The sequence below is a fragment of the Bos javanicus genome, chromosome 23 (genome assembly GCF_032452875.1).
Source record: "Bos javanicus breed banteng chromosome 23, ARS-OSU_banteng_1.0, whole genome shotgun sequence".
NCBI lineage: Eukaryota > Metazoa > Chordata > Mammalia > Artiodactyla > Bovidae > Bos > Bos javanicus.
The window spans coordinates 29,505,365-29,521,811 of record NC_083890.1 but is presented as its reverse complement, the minus strand read 5'-3'; the positions used below and the strand labels follow the sequence as shown (position 1 = coordinate 29,521,811).

The 16,447-nt window shown below is 38.6% G+C and overlaps 2 protein-coding genes and 1 pseudogene across 2 annotated transcripts; all 3 read left to right on the top strand.

The window, feature by feature from the left end:
- Positions 1 to 347: 347 nt before the first annotated feature.
- Positions 348 to 1,259, top strand: LOC133235898 (olfactory receptor 12D1-like). The gene has a single exon (XM_061397682.1). It carries the CDS (start codon positions 348 to 350, stop codon positions 1,257 to 1,259), a length of 912 nt encoding a protein of 303 aa, XP_061253666.1.
- A 5,880-nt stretch (positions 1,260 to 7,139) lies between these two features.
- LOC133235986 (olfactory receptor 12D2-like) lies at positions 7,140 to 8,102 on the top strand. Its single transcript, XM_061397739.1, has one exon. It carries the CDS (start codon positions 7,149 to 7,151, stop codon positions 8,100 to 8,102), a length of 954 nt encoding a protein of 317 aa, XP_061253723.1. The 5' UTR covers positions 7,140 to 7,148.
- Positions 8,103 to 14,506: 6,404 nt separating this feature from the next.
- Positions 14,507 to 15,423, top strand: LOC133235985 (olfactory receptor 12D1-like; annotated as a pseudogene).
- The last annotated feature ends 1,024 nt before the right edge of the window (positions 15,424 to 16,447 follow it).

The window sequence follows — 16,447 nt, the reverse complement described above, 5'->3', positions numbered from 1 at the left end:
TGAGAAAAGACAAGTCTTTATCAGAAAAGATGGTAGGCTGGCAATTTGCTCTGAATCCCTGGAAAAAAGAAAAGATTTTCTCTTGAAAAGAGGTATATATATATTTGAAAAGATATGTCAAATAAAAAACAAAAGTGTTTGAGTAACAGTCCATAAATGGCATATAATGTTAATATTTAATAATCTAGTGGTCCAAATATTCTATAATCTGTGATGCTCAGACTATTTAAAACATCACTGCTCTTCCTCAAAATATTATTGTCTAGATGGGAAAATCCTCAGCTGCGGGACACTGGTTCCCATCAGAGATAGCATTCCATATGTTATTTTCTCTTTTCTTTCAAGTGATGCTGAATATAACCTCAGTCACTGAATTTCTCCTCCTGGGAGTGACAGACATCCAAGAACTGCAGCCTGTTCTCTTCGTGATTTTCCTTGCAACTTACATTGTCAGCTTGGCTGGAAATGGAGCTATCCTGATGGTTGTCATCTCTGATTCAAGACTCCATTCTCCTATGTATTTTTTCCTGGGAAACCTGTCATGTCTGGATATCTGCTACTTCACAGTCACTCTGCCAAAGATGATGGGGAACTTCCTCTCTACCCACAAAACAATTTCTTTCTTGGGATGCATAAGCCAGCTTCATTTCTTCCACTTCCTGGGCAGCACAGAGTCCATGTTGCTGGCCATGATGGGCTTTGACCGCTTTGTGGCTATCTGTAAACCACTTCATTATACTCTTACCATGAATCATCAAGTCTGTATCCAGATGGCTGTCACTGACTGGATCACTGGTTTTTTCCATGCCCTTCTGCACTCAGTAATGACCTCTCGCTTAAACTTCTGTGGTTCCAACCATATCCATCACTTCTTCTGTGATGTTAAGCCATGGCTGGAATTGGCCTGTGGGACCATTGAGCTCAATGAGTGGCTGCTCAATACTGTCACAGGCACCATTGCCATGGGCTCATTCTTTCTAACATTCCTGTCCTATTTCTATATTATTGTCTATCTTTTCTTCAAGACCCATTCTTGCAGCATGCTTCATAAAGCACTGTCTACGTGTACCTCCCATTTCTCGGTAGTTCTCTTCTTTGTCCCTGTTGATTTTGTTTACATTCATCCAGCCTCAAGTAGCTCCATGGATCAGGATCAGATCATTGCCATTATGTACAGTGTGGTCACTCCTGTGCTAAATCCACTGATCTATACTTTGAGGAACAAGGAAGTAAAAGGGACCTTGAGGAGGGTGATGTGAAGGAGGCTCTGACTTGAAGATATCTGAAGAACTCTTTGGAGGCATAAATAAATAGGTAGTGAGAAACTCGAGAGCCTACTAGGTTCCTCCATCCATGGGATTTTCCCGGCAACAGTACTGGAGTGGGGTGCCATTGCCTTCTCCATAGCAAGTTTATGCTGCTTCTCAAATTGTTTACTCTTTGTAAAACAGAGTGCATGTGTGCTAAGTTGCTTCAGTTGTGTCTGACTCTTTGCGACCCTTGGACTGTACCTTATTGGGCTCCTTTGTCCATGGGATTCTCCAAGCAAGAATACTGGAGTGGGTTGCCATTTCCTCTTCCACGGGGTCTTCCAGACTCGGGGATTGAACTCACATCTCTTATGTCTCCTGCATTAGCAGGTGGTTCTTTACCACTAGTCCTACCTGAGAAGCCTATGAAACAGAAGGAATAGTATAAAGAAAAAATAAATGAAAAAGTCCAGTAAGTTGTGTTAAACAATGCATTTCTAGGTAATATAAGGGAAATTTGAACATATGTACACTATTCATGGAATCTGAAAGCTGAATTTGTTTGGGAGATATTGGTTGATACAAATGATCTGTCATGTTTGTGCTCTTAAATAAAATCAGGTACAGAAATTTGCCTCAGTTACTCATACATTGTATAGCTGGAAAGTGCTTAGGCCAGTTTATCTGTGTGTTTCCTGCAAGTTAACATATTATAATGTGAACAATAAAATTATTGTGCCATTATACTTCAAGGATTTGAATTTAGGATCATGGGCAAAAATGGAAAAGTAAATATTAACTCATACATGAGTGAAAGGGCATTTTTAATCAGTATGTCGTGATTTCTTTTTCTCTAAGCGGGGAGGCAAGTAATTAAAACAACTATTGCTGTTAGTTCTAGTTAACAGAGGTAAAGTAACCAATGATTTATCTAGAGTTTTGTGAACTCTGACTGCAAAGATGCATTATAAGTCAACTGACAACCTGTCAAAGATTACTGTAAAATATTGGTAAAAGTATAGTCAGTTTGAAAAAAATCTCAGGAATACATTTTTAGCGTTTAGCATGTTATCTTCCCCTCAATTTTTGGTCATGAACATTGAGCTTCAAAACTTTCCCTATCATTTATTTTGTTCTTTGATTTCTATATTATTTTCACAGATTGTAATGTGATATAATATGATGTATTTCCAGTGAAATATAAAGAATTCATAAAAATTTTGTTTTGCTTTCCTTACCTGTCACCAAGCTATACTAAGTGAAAGTTATTAAATAGTAATTGCTGAAGTATGTTTGGAGGCTAATAGGCAAGAATCACTATGTTCCTCACTTTCTACGTTTCTAGATGTGCCACTGAATCTGAAACCATGGTGGGTGCCGATACTTACAACTATTTAGAGATACAGAATCCCTGGTGTCCAGTGTTTAGGACTCCCTGCTGAAGGCACAGGTTCAATTCCTGGTTGGGGAACTAAGATCTCACAAAATAGGTAACACAGTCAATAAATTAAAAAATAGGAATAATAAATAAATAAAATAGAGATACAGACAGATAAGACTATAAAAGGATATTTTGAGATCACAGACAGACTGCTCAAATTTTTTGCATTCACTTTTGTAAACCCAAGAAATTTGGTTCTAACCTTAACTCACATGGTTCTTCCATCTTCCAACTCTACCTTATTTGGTCTTTTGATTCCAATTTTGTTTAGAAAAGAATGTGTGTGGAAGAAGGCATCTTACATCCTGCACTGTCTAGGACAGAATTTCTATTGAACAGAATTTTTGACATAATCCAAGCTTCGTAGAGGCTGTAAACTGTAGAGGAGCACATGGTACCTATTGCTCTATGACATGCTGTCACCCTAAACACAGATGGTTAAACACCTATTTAATTAAACTGCATTATTCGGTAATTCAGAAATTGGGGAAAGGACAACAGAAAAGCACTGACTCTAATGTTTCAGGTCTCAACTGAGATGACTTTATCAACAGATGAATGAAATACTTTGTTAAAATTCAGTGTATTTGTATGACAAATGTTCTCAGAACAATAAAAATAAAAAGACACATATAATGTGTTATGACCGTATGGCAGTCACTTCGAGCTATTCTTATATAAGGAGACAGGGCAGTGACTAAACAGAAATTGTGAGTTTTAAGTAATCTTTCTGATTTTATGTCCAAATCAGTGTTAGACTCCTGTTTATTGATTTTATTCCTCAGCCCTATCTATAGGAAATTTTCTCAAGAAAAAATTCCTCCAGGTTTTTCTCTAATGAGTAACTCTGGGAACTGACCTCTAAGGCCAAAATGATTTATTCCTCAAAATCCTTCTGGTTCAAGAGAGATGAAGATTGATAATGCCCAGCTTCTAAACTACATTCTTTTTACCTGGTCTCATCAGTGTATTCCAAGGCCCTGCCTCCTTTGCTCTTTCCATCTACTCACCAGTATCATTGGATAGAATGGAGAATTCCAAGGTCATTGTTTATAGAGATTGGGGTAGCCAGAGGCAAGTGTTGAAGCTGTCATTTGGCAAATGGATCAGCTTTCAAAGTGGACTATAGAGAGTTCAAGTTCTGCACTTGGTGGACTGCATAAGGTTGACAGTGTATTTGATTTGTGTATCTGTTTCCAATGCAGTATGTAAATCAAGCCAGCTGAAAGAAAATATCTTAATGGTTAAGACAGCTACTGTAGAACTGCCTAGTTGGAAGTTAAATATGTAAGCCAGAGTTAGGAAAATAAGTTGAAATTAGAAGTAGAACTTGAGAGTTATCTGTTTATAGATATATAAAGCACAGAACTAGAAGACAGAGAAGAGGAGACGCACAAAAGTGGATAATAAGGAGGAAGAGCAGTAACCAGCCAAGGAGACTGGAAAGGAGCCACAATGGTGGCTCTCCTTGAATGCAGATTTTTTTATTATTGGAGTATAATTGCTTTACAATGTTGTATTAGTTTCTGCTGTACAGCCAGATGAATCAGCTATATGTATACACTTATCTTTTCAAAATGTGTTTCAGATGCCGATGGCATGGATGCTGATGGCATGGGCATTAGTAATTGAGGGTAGAGACAGTGAGCCTGTTAAGCTGCTGATGAAATTAATAATTAAGAAATTATTAATGTGATGAATATATTATGAACTTTGGCAAAAATGAAACACAATTGAAAGATGGACAAAGTACATTGCATTTGTAATGGCAATTAGAAAGCCTGGATAGATGTTGGATTGCATATAGATATTCCTTGGATGAAGCAGATACGATACTACTACTAAAGCAGAGAGCAAGAAGTGAAGAAGACACACATTGGCGATATCAGCCTCATTCTCCTAGGGAGAAGTGTGAGGTCTGGGACACCAAAATAAAAAAAAATATTTGTGTGTTAATACCAACAGTACAAGAGCCCTGGTGTTCCAGTGCTTAAGAATCTGCCTGCCAATGCAGGGGACACGGGTTTGATTACTGGTCCAGGAAGATCATATATGCTGCTGAGCAGCTAATCCCGTGTGCCACAACTCTTGATCCCAAGCTCTAGAGCCTGCGAACCACAACTACTGAAGCCCGCATCCTCTAGAGCCCATGCTCTGCAACCCGAGACGCCACCGCAATGAGAAGCCCGTGCACCACAATGAGGGAGTAGCCTGGGCTCACCACAGCTGGAGAAAGGCCGCGCACAGCAGTGAAGACTCAGTGCGGCCAAAAATAAACAAATCAAATTTTTAAAAAAACACCAACAGTGAAGTGTCAGACTCAGAAGGAACAAAAGCAATACCGCTTCTCCTCATTCCTCTCGTTTGCATTCCATAGAACCACAATAATAAATGAGTAGAATACCTAAACGATAATCATCTTTCTGTGCAGATCAATAGGATGTGACTGGCACTCATTCCTTAACTGTCATGGCCCAATTTCCTTCCATTTTATATAGAATTCTCCCAGAGCAGTCCCCAAGATGAGAAAGTGTATCCATACCTCTGTCCCAGGAAGTGAAAGAATATTTTAGAGAGTGCGATACTAAGTGAAGTAAGTCAGAGAATGAGAAGTATCATAAGACATCCCCTGTAAGAGGACTCTCAAAGAAATGATACAAATTAAGCTACTTCTGGAACAGAAAGAGACTCACAAACTTAGAAAATGAACTTACAGGTGCCAGGGGAAGGGATAGTTAGGGACTTTGGTATGGTTGTGTACACACTGCTATATTTAAAATGTATAACCAACAAGAACCTATTGCATGGCACACGGAACTCAGTGTTATGTGCCGGCCAGGATGCGAGGGGAATTTGGAAGAGAAGAATGGATACATTTACTTGTATGACCTGAGTCCCTTCACTCTTCATGTGAAACTACCACAGCATTGTTAATTGGCTATACTCCAATTAAAAATAGAAAGTTTACAGTTTGGGGGAAAAAAAGAAAACGTAGGCCATTGAGACCTATACTGTCTGTGATTCTTAAACTAAGAAGTACAGTAAGGAAAGAAAATGAGAATGCTGAAAAAAAACAAAAATGGAACTCAAGACAGGAGATCCCCAAGGAGAATTCTCTCATACTGCAGGTAGAGAAAGAGCCTCCCAAACCCCAGGGATATTCTCTCTCAGGGTTTGTCTGAAGATCTGTGGAACATAAAAGACAGGCAGAATTTCAGAAAGAAGAGGTTTTGGAAGATGAAGAGCTTATATACTTTGTCCCAATATAAGTTGTCCCTTCAAATATATTTTTACTCTTTATTTTTCTCAATGTTTTTCTATTATTTACTTTACAGGAGTGTCAACCTGGTAAGCTTTCTTAGCAGTGAACTTGAACACTCAAACAGGTAGGAGAATGAGCCAGGAGACAGGCTGGGGAGTTGCACTTATTGTCTGCCTTCTTGCTAGTATTGAAGTTGAATGCCCAGGATTTCGGGCTAGTTTCCTATCTTATGATGGACTCCCCATTGTGTTTGTGGATTATGAAGGCTCTTTACTGCCTACATTTTTATTGCCTTTCTCTAAGTGTTTTCCAGAGTAAATATGTGATCTTTAAATATTCAGGATGCAGTGAAATAAATCATTTGGTACATAAAGTCTGATTACTATTATCTTTAGATGTTAGGAAATGGTTCTCTTCCCCAAGGATTTTTGAAATAATTTTGTTTTGAGGGTAGAGAACCAAAAATGAAGTTTGGCATATCATGCATCTCTTAAGCAGGAGTGATAAAGTTTAATAATATAAAAACATTCATGGTTATCAAGGAAAGCTACTCTGAATACCTGGAAGCCAGCCTTCAATAAAGGTGAAATAATGGGTAGATATTTACTCAAAATTTTTTCTAGCTATAAGGGTGAGAATCCCATGGGATTGCTAGAAAAGTTCCCTACTGAATTCACTTTTTAATTCTAGTCACATCAAATCTTTTTCTTCTCTTTCAAGGATTTCCCAAATTTAAAATGTATCCTTTTTATAGAAAGCATTCCATGGTTTGCATCTCTAATTCAATTTCCTTAGAGCTCTTACTCTTCTCTCTTTGTTTATTTCTCTTAAGTACATCAAATGAGTTCTTACTTTGTTAAGAAAAAGCAGCATAGTGGACTATTTAAAAATTGACTCTCTGTTAGATCCTAGGATGATAAAACACAAGTGTTATTAGAGAAGAGGGTAGGCTGGCAACATGCTCTGAATCCCTGGAAGAAAGAAAAATATTGATAAATCTAATTTTTAAAAAGTGTTTGAGTAACGGTCCACAAACACCATGTAACTTCAATATTTAATAATCTAGTGGTCCAAATATTGTAAAACCTGTGATGCTGGGAGTATTTAAATAGCAATGCTCTCTCTCAAAATATTATTGTCTGGATGAGAAAATTCTCAGCAGGAGGACTCCGGTTCCCATCAGAGATCACATTCCATGTTATTTTGTCTTTTCTTTCAAGTGATGCTGAATCGAACATCGGTCACTGAATTTCTCCTCCTGCCAGTGACAGACATCCAAGTACTGCAGCCTGTTCTCTTTGTGCTTTTCCTTGCAATTTACATTGTCAATGTGGCTGGGAATGGAGCCATCCTGATGGTTGTCACCTCTGATCCAAGACTCCATTCTCCTATGTATTTTTTCCTGGGAAACCTGGCATGTATAGATATCTGCTTCTCCACAGTGAGTCTGCCAAAGATGCTGGAGAACTTCCTCTCTACACACAAAGCAATTTCTTTCTTGGGCTGCATAAGCCAGCTTCATTTCTTCCACTTCATGGGCAGCACAGAGGCCATGTTGCTGGCCGTGATGGGCTTTGACCGCTTTGTGGCTATCTGCAAACCACTTCATTATACTCTTATCATGAATCATCAAGTCTGTATCCAGATGGCTGTCACTGTCTGGATCATTGGTTTTTTCCATGCCCTTCTGCACTCAGTAATGACCTCTCGCTTAAACTTCTGTGGTTCCAACCAGATTAATCACTTCTTCTGTGATATTAAGCCATTGCTCAAGTTGGCCTGTGGGAATACTGAGCTCAACTGGTGGCTGGTCAATAATGTCACAGGCACCATTGCCACGGGTGCATGCTTTCTAACATTCCTGTCCTATTTCTATATTATTATCTATCTTTTCTTCAAGACCCACTCTTGCAGCATGCTTCGTAAAGCACTGTCTACGTGTGCCTCCCACTTCGTGGTAGTTGTTCTTTTCCACGTCCCTGGTGTTTTTGTTTACATTCATCCTGCCTCAAGTAGCTCCATGGACCAGGATCAGATCAGTGCCCTTATGTTCAATGGGGTCACTCCTGTGCTAAATCCACTGATCTATACTTTGAGGAACAAGGAAGTAAAGAGGGCCTTGAGGAGGGTGATTTCAAGGAGTCAATGACTTGAAGAAATCTAGAGAATTTTCTCAGGCATAAATCAACAGGCAATGAGAAACTGGAGATATGGAATTATACTGCTTGTCAGAGTATTTACTATCTGTGAAACAAAAGGAACTGTCTAAAAGAATAATAAATGGAAAAGTCCAAAAGTCATGTTAAACAATGCATGCCTATATAATATAAGGAAAACTAGAATAATTGTGATACTGAACATTGAATTTGATTGTTGAATTTGTTTTGGAGATATCAGGTGATAAAAATGATTTGTTATCTATTTTTTTGTGTTCTTGAATAAAATCAGATACAGAAATTTGCCTCAATTACTCATACGTCATATAGTTGGATAGTACTTAAGTATGTTTACCTATGTGTTCCCTGCAAGTTAACATATCATAATGTAAATAATAAAATTATACTGTTTCAGGGACTTCTCTGGTGGCCCAGTGGTTAAGACTCCAAGCTCCCAGTGCAGAAGATACAGGTTCAGTCCCTAATCAGGAAATTAAGATCCCACATGTTGCATGGCACAGCCAAAAAAATAAAATAATTTTTAAAAATTATTACACTTTAAATTAAACTGTTTTCTTAAACTGCTATACTTTAAGGATTTTAATTTAGGGCCATGGACTCCACAAGAAAGAAAATGTAAACTCACATATGAGTTAAAGGACATTTTTAAGCAGTATGTCATGATTTTTTTCTCTAAGCAGAGAGGCAAGTAATTAAAATAAACAGTAGTCTGAGTTCTAATTAATATAGGTAATGTAACTAATGGTTTAGCTAAAGAGTTTTGTGAACTCTGACTCCAAAGATATTTAATAATTCAATTGAATAACCTGTCAAAGATCACTGTAAAATATTGTTCAAAGTGGAGTCAGCTTGAAAAAATCTCAGGAATATGTTTCTAGTTCATTATTGTTATTTTCCCCTCAATTTCTGGTCATGGAAAATTGAGTTTCAAAATTCTTCCTTTTTATTTAGCTTTTTGATTTCTATACTTATTTTCACAGACTGTAACATGATATATTATGATGTAATACCAATGAAATATGCTGCTGCTGCCGCTACTAAGTTGCTTCAGTCGTGTCTGACTCTGTGTGACCCCATAGATAGCAGCCAACCAGCCTCCCCCATCCCTGGGATTCTCCAGTCAAGAACGCTGAAGTGGGTTGCCATTTCCTTCTCCAATGCATGAAAGTGAAAAGGGAAAGTGAAGCCGCTCAGTCGCGTCCAACTCTTAGCGACCCCAAGGACTGCAGCCTACCAGGCTCCGCCATCCATGGGATTTTCCAGGCAAGAGTACTGGAGTGGGTTGCCATTGCCTCCTCCAATGAAATAGGAAGAATTCACAAAAAGTTTTTGTATTGTTTTTCTTATCTGTCACCAAACTTATACCAAGTGAAAACTATTAAATAGTAATTGCAGAAGTATTTTTGGAGCTAATTGACAAGAATTACTATGTTTCTCACTTTCTAAGTTCCTAGAAATGCCACTGGACCTGAAACCATGGTGAGGGCCAGCACTGAACACTATTTAGAGATACAGAATGCTGTGGCAGTTCAGTGATGAAGAGTCTGCACTTTCACTCTCGAGGGTCCGGGTTCAATCCCTGGCTAGGAAACTAAGATACCACAGAGCCAGACAGCACAGCCAAAAAAAAATACATTAAATAGAGATACAGACAAGTAAGACTGTAAAAGAATATTTTGAGCTGATAGACTATTCAAATTGTTTACATTCACTTTTGTAAATCCAAAGAATTTGGTTCTGATCTTACTCACATGTTTCTTCTATCCTCCAATTCTACCCTCTTTGGCCTCTTAATTTCAGTTTTGTTAATAAAAGACTTATGTGGGGGCAAGATATCTTACACTCTGGACTGTCTCAGAATTTCTGTTGAACAAAATTTTTGACATAATCCAACCTACATGGAGGCTGTAAACTATAGAGGAGTACATGATTACCTATAGCTGCATGATACACTGTCACCCTAAACAGAGAAGGTTAAGCACTTATTTAATTCAACCGCATTATTTTGTGATCCAGAAATTGGGAAGAGTACAGCAGGGAAGCACTGACTCTGTTTAATGATGTTACAGGTCTCAACTGAGATGACTTTATTTATAGATGTATGAAAATAATTTGATCAACTGTGATATATTTTCATGACAGAAATTCTCAGAACAATCAAAATAAAAGGACATGTATAACAGTTTATGCCTGTATGTCAGTCTCTTCCAACTATTCTTACTTAAGGAGACAGGGCAGTAATGAGGCAGAAATTGTGAAGTTTTAAGTAATCTTTCTAATTTTATTTCCAAATCAATATTCGGCTTCTGCTTAATTGTTGATTTTATTCCTCAACACTCTCTATAGGAAATTTTCTCAAGAAAAAATTTCTCCAGGTTTTTCTCTAATGTGTAACTGTGGGAAAAATTGAGATCTAGTTTCTTAGCAAGTTTAATTACTTTTATCTTTTTAAAATTGAATTATGGTTTATTTACAATATTATCCTACTATCAAGTGTACAGCATAGTCATTCATTATTTTTACAGATTATGCTTCATTAAAAGTTATTACAGGATAATCACTATAATTCTATCTGCTACACAATGTTTCCTGGTTGCTTATCTCTTTTCCTTTTTTTTTTTTTTTCTCTTTTCCTTTTTAATGGATAAGCAACAAGGATATATTGTGTAGCACAGAGAATTATATTATTATATTACCTTTCCTTTTTATTTATTTCTATTTATTATTATTATTATTATTTTTAGGCTTCCCTCATAGTTCAGTTTGTAAAGAATGCGCCTGCAATGCAGGAGTCCCTGGTTTTACCCCTGCGTTGGGAAAATGTGCTGGAGAAGGGATAGTCTACCCACACCAATATTCTCAGGCTTCACTTATGGCTCAGCTGGTAAACAGTCTGCCCACAATGCGGGAGACTGGGGTTCCATCTCTGGGTTGGGGAAGATCCCCTGGAGAAGGGAAAGGCTACCCACTCCAGTATTCTGGCCTGGAGAATTCCATGGACTATATAGTCCCTGGGATTGTAAAGAGTAGGACATGACTGAGCAATTTTCACTTTTTTTTTTAAGTTCTATTTTTATTGGAGTATAGCCGATTAACAATGTTATGTAGGTTTCAGGTAGACAGCAAAGGGACTCAGCCATACATATATCTGTATTCATTCTTCCCCAAACTCTCCTCCCATTCAGGCTACCACGTAACACTGAGCAGCGATCCATGTGGTAGAGATCAATCTCTCTCTCTCTCTGGCCCAATTATATTTCTTTGCAGTTTGCTGATATGGACAACCTGCTTTTGACTGTCATGGCTATCGACTGCTACGCAGCCATCTGCCATCCTCTGCACTATACACTCCTAATGACTCCTTGCAGATGAGCACTACTGGTGGGTGGGTCAGGGGGAATGGCCCATTCCAACTCTTTGACCCAAACCTTGATGCTAACCTATCATTCTATACTAATCTAGAGACGCCTCATTTTTTGTGTGTACTTTTAAACCTCTCTTAAGGCTTTTCTGCTCTGATGCCCACCTCAGTGAGGACCTGATGATTGTTCTGACAGGACTCTGAGGAATCAGCCCTCTCTTCTGCATCATAAGCTCTTATGCCCATATATTCCTTGCTGTAGCTTGGGTGCCATCAGTACAGGGGAAAAAGAAAGCCCTGGCCACATGCACCTCCCATCTCTCCCTGCTCATCCTCTTCTATAGCTCGCTCTTTGCCACCTACCTGAAGTCCCCATGTCACAGGGGAGTGGAAGAAATGAAGCTGGCTATGCATCTGAAGAAGGAAATTGCTTTGTGAGTAGAGACAGAGTCTTCCAGCAATTTTGGCATCCCTTTAAAGATGTAGAGATTGTCAAGAAAGGACAGAAATACAAACATGTGAAATCAGAACAATAACTTAAACAATGAGCACACAATAATTATTTATTTGTATTATATTCATGGCATACTATAACAAGCAATTATTGTGATGAATATATAATGAGCTGCAATGCAACAAAAATGAACTGTGATAGATGGACAAAGTACATGGCATACAACAATAATTACAATGCTTCGATCCATGTCAATTGCATATAGGTATTCCTTGGATGAAGCGGAGAGAATATTGTTACCTAAAGCGTACAGCAATAAGTGAAGATACACATTGGAGAGACCAGCCTCAGTCTCCTAGAGATAAATTTGAGCTTTGGGGATCCCAAAATTGAAAAAAAAATATTTAAATGTTACTACCAGCAATGAATACTCAGATTTAGAAGGCACAAAAGCAATACTACTTCTTCCTAGTCCTCTTTTTTGTTTTCCATAGAATCACAGGAATAAATGAGTATAATATTTTAATGATAATCAATTTCTGTATGGATCAATGGGATATGACTGGCCCTCATTCCTTAACTGTCATTGTCCGATTTCCTTCCATTTTTCCATGGAAGTCCTCAACATGAGAAAGTGTATCCAAATCTCTGTCCCAGGAAATGAAAGGTAATTAAAGAAATCCTGAGGCCCTTGAGAACTGTACTGTCTGTGGTTATGAAACTAAGAAAGAAAGAGAGTAAGGAAGGAAAATAAGGAAAAAAATGGAACTCAAGATCGAAATTCCCCAAGGAGAATTCTCTTATATTGCAGGTATAGAAAGGTAACTTGTTTATTCTTTCAATAATCCTCCCAAACCCCAGGGACACTCTCTCTCAGGCTTTGAATATCTCAAGATCTGTGGATCATAAAAGACAGGCAGAACTTCAGAAAGAAGAGATTTCAGAAGATGAAGAGTTTATGCTGTAATTCCAGTATAAACTATCACATCAAATATTTTTCTACTCTTTATTTTTCAAAAATTTTTCTACTATTTACTTTTCAGAAGTGTCAATCTGATAAGCCTTCTTAGCTATGAATTTGAACACTCAATCAGGTAGGAGAATGAACCAGGAGACAGGCTGGGGAGTTGCCCATATCCTCTGTCTTCTTGTTTAGACCTGTTGCCTATCTTACCATGAACCTTGTCTTTGTGGATTATGAAGACTCTTTGTTGCCTACATTTTATTGCCATATCTCTAGATAGTCTCCAAAGTAAATATGTAATTGATAAATATTCAAGATGCAGTGAAATAAATATTTGGTACAGAAAATCTCATTGTTATTTTCTTTAAATGTTAGGAAAAGATTTTTCCCCCAAGGGAATTTTTTTTATGTAATTTTCTTTTGCAAGCAGAGAATCAAAAACGATGTTCGACATATGTGTATCTTGATCAGGAGTGATAAAGTTTAACAGTATACAAAATATACATGGCTATCAAGGAAGGCTACTCTGAATTCCTGAAGCCATCTTTACAAAAAAGATGTGCAGCGTCCAGCATAGCAGGTGAGGAAGACCTGAAACCCGGGGGTGGGGGGGCACATAATGAAAAAACAGATGCATATATTTGGCAAGCGGGGAGTCAGGGGGCCCTCCTGCTCTCCATGGCAGGAAGACAAGATGGCTCCTTTCAGCCCTCACTTTTATTGGCACAAGTCACATGAGATCATTAGGAAATAGCTACACTGGGGAGTTTGATCAGCACACCATCAAGAGGGAGTAAAATTAAGGCTCTGCTGTTAATCAGGAACATCTTGCTTGGTTTCCATGAGGACGGACACAGGGGCAGCCAGTGAAGCCGAGCAGAGAGCACGGCCAGCTCCACATATGTCCATCGGGCATGCTTCCTAGGACAATCTCGGGGGCGCGGTTTGCCGCACCCTCCTGTCATGGGGCAGGTTCTGATCTCTGCCCTGCCAGGCTGCAACAAAGATGTAATAAAGGTTAGATAATTTCTCAAAATTTTCTCTAGCTACAAAAGTAATAATCCCAGGGGATCTCTGGAAATGTTCCCTAGTTGATTCACTTTTTTATTCTAGTCAAATCAAATCTTTCTCCTTTCATAGATTTCCCAAACTTTGAATGATTCCTTTTTATACGAAGTGTTCCAATGTCTGCATCTCGATTCAGATTTCCTTATAGCTCTTATTATTCTCTCATTGTCTATTTTTCTTAAGTAAAAACTTCAGATGGTTTCTTCCCAGGTCAAGAGATAGCACTGTGGTGGAGTGCTTAAAAATTTACCTGCTTTTGGAGTTGATTTAGGATGATAAAAGGCAAGTTGTATCAGAGAAGATGATAGTCTGGCTAAAGAAAGTCTGGCATTTTTCTTTCCTGGAAGAAAGAAAAATATTAATGATAAATCTAATTCTTAAAAGGTTTGAGTAACAGTCCATAACCAACACGTGACCTTATTTAAATAGCAATTCCTCAAAATATTATTGTCTAGATGGGAAAATCCTCAGCTGTGGGACTCTGTTTCCATCAGAGATCGCATTCCATATGTTATTTTGTCTTTTCTTTCAAGTGATGCTGAATCAAACCTCAGTCACTGAATTTCTCCTCCTGGGAGTGACAGACATCCAAGTACTGCAGCCTGTTCTCTTCGTGATTTTCCTTGCAACTTACATTGTCAATGTGGCTGGGAATGCAGCCATCCTGATGGTTGTCATCTCTGATCCAAGACTCCATTCCCCTATGTATTTTTTCCTGGGAAACCTGTCATGTCTAGATATCTGCTACTCCACGGTGACTCTGCCAAAGATGCTGGAGAACTTCCTCTCTACACACAAAACAATTTCTTTCTTAGGATGCATAAGCCAACTTCATTTCTTCCACTTGCTGGGCAGCACAGAGGTCATGTTGTTGGCCATGATGGCCTTTGACCACTTTGTGGCTATCTGCAAACCACTTCGTTACACTATTATCATGAGTCATCAGGTCTGTACCCAGATGGCTGTCACTGTCTGGATCTTTGGGTTTTTCCATGCCCTGCTACACTCAGTAATGACATCTCGTTTAAACTTCTGTGGTTCCAACCACATCCATCACTTCTTCTGTGATATTAAGCCATTGCTGGAGTTGGCCTGTGGGAACACTGACCTCAATGAGTGGCTACTTCATACTGTCACAGAGACCATTGCCATGGGCTCATTCTTTCTAACCCTTCTCTCCTATTACTACATTATTATTTATCTTTTATTCAAGACTCATTCTTGCAGAATGCTTCATAAAGCACTGTCTACTTGTGCCTCCCACTTCATGTTGGTCCTGTTTTTCTCATTTACATTCGTCCTGCCTCAGGTATCTCCATGGACCAGGACCGGACTGTTGCCATTATGTACAGTGTGGTCACTCCTGTACTAAATCCACTGATCTATACTCTGAGGAACAAGGAAGTAAAGGTTGCCTTGAAGAGGGTGATCAGAAGGAGGCCCTGACTTTAGGAAATCTAGAGAACTCTTAGAGGTATAAATAAACAAGCAATGAGACAGTTGAGATGTTAAATGATACTGCTACTCAAAAGTGCTTGCCATATATATTACTTTGCCAGCAAAGGTCCGTCTAGTCAAAGCTATGGTTTTTCCAATAGTCATGAATGGATGTGAGAGTTTGACCATAAAGAAAGCTGAGCACTAAAGAATTGATGCTTTTGAACTGTGGTGTTGGAGAAGACTCTTGAGGGCCCCTTGGACTGCAAGATCAAGCTAGTCAATCCTAAAGGAATATTCATTGAATATTTATTGTAAGGACCAATGCTGAAGCTGAAACTCCAATACTTTGGCCACTTGATGCGAAGAACTGTTGGAAAAGACTTTGATGCTGGGAAAGAGACAGAGAATGAGATGGTTGGATGGCATCACTGACTCGATGGATATGAGTTTGAGTAGGCTCTGGGAGTTGGTGATGGACAGGGAAGCCTGGCATGTTGCAGTCCATGGGATAGCAAAGATTCAGACATGACCTAGCAACTGAACTGACTGATAACACAATAGTACTTAAAATTTTACTGATTTAAAACCACTTTTTTCATTAAATTGCATTATTCCATGGGCCAGAAAACAGCAAGAGTTGACTCTGCTAAAGAAAGTCTGGGTCCTCTTGGTTAAGTTAACTTGAACAGTTGTTCATGGAATAACTAGGACCTGATAAAATTTTTCCCTGTTTTTCTCTCTCCAGTTTCTCTTTGTAAAAGTTGGACATAGAATGGCTGGGAACTGATAAAATCTTTCCCTTTTTTTTCTCTCCTCCTCCACTTTCTCCTTGTGACTACCCTGTACTTCCTCAGCAGGGAAAATGCAGGGACTTGGAGGGCCAGCAGACTAACGCAAAAGCTGTTAGTCATTGAAAGAAAAAACCCATAACCAGAATTAACATCATTTCTATGATATTCTCTTAGTTTAAGAAGTTACAGACCAACCTCATATTTCTTCATAGAGAGAGGAAATAAATCCTACCTTTCAA

Bases quoted from the DNA above. Each gene is read 5' to 3' on its own strand.
- LOC133235898 (XM_061397682.1), top strand. From the start codon at position 348: ATGCTGAATATAACCTCAGTCACTGAATTTCTCCTCCTGGGAGTGACA.
- LOC133235986 (XM_061397739.1), top strand. From the start codon at position 7,149: ATGTTATTTTGTCTTTTCTTTCAAGTGATGCTGAATCGAACATCGGTC.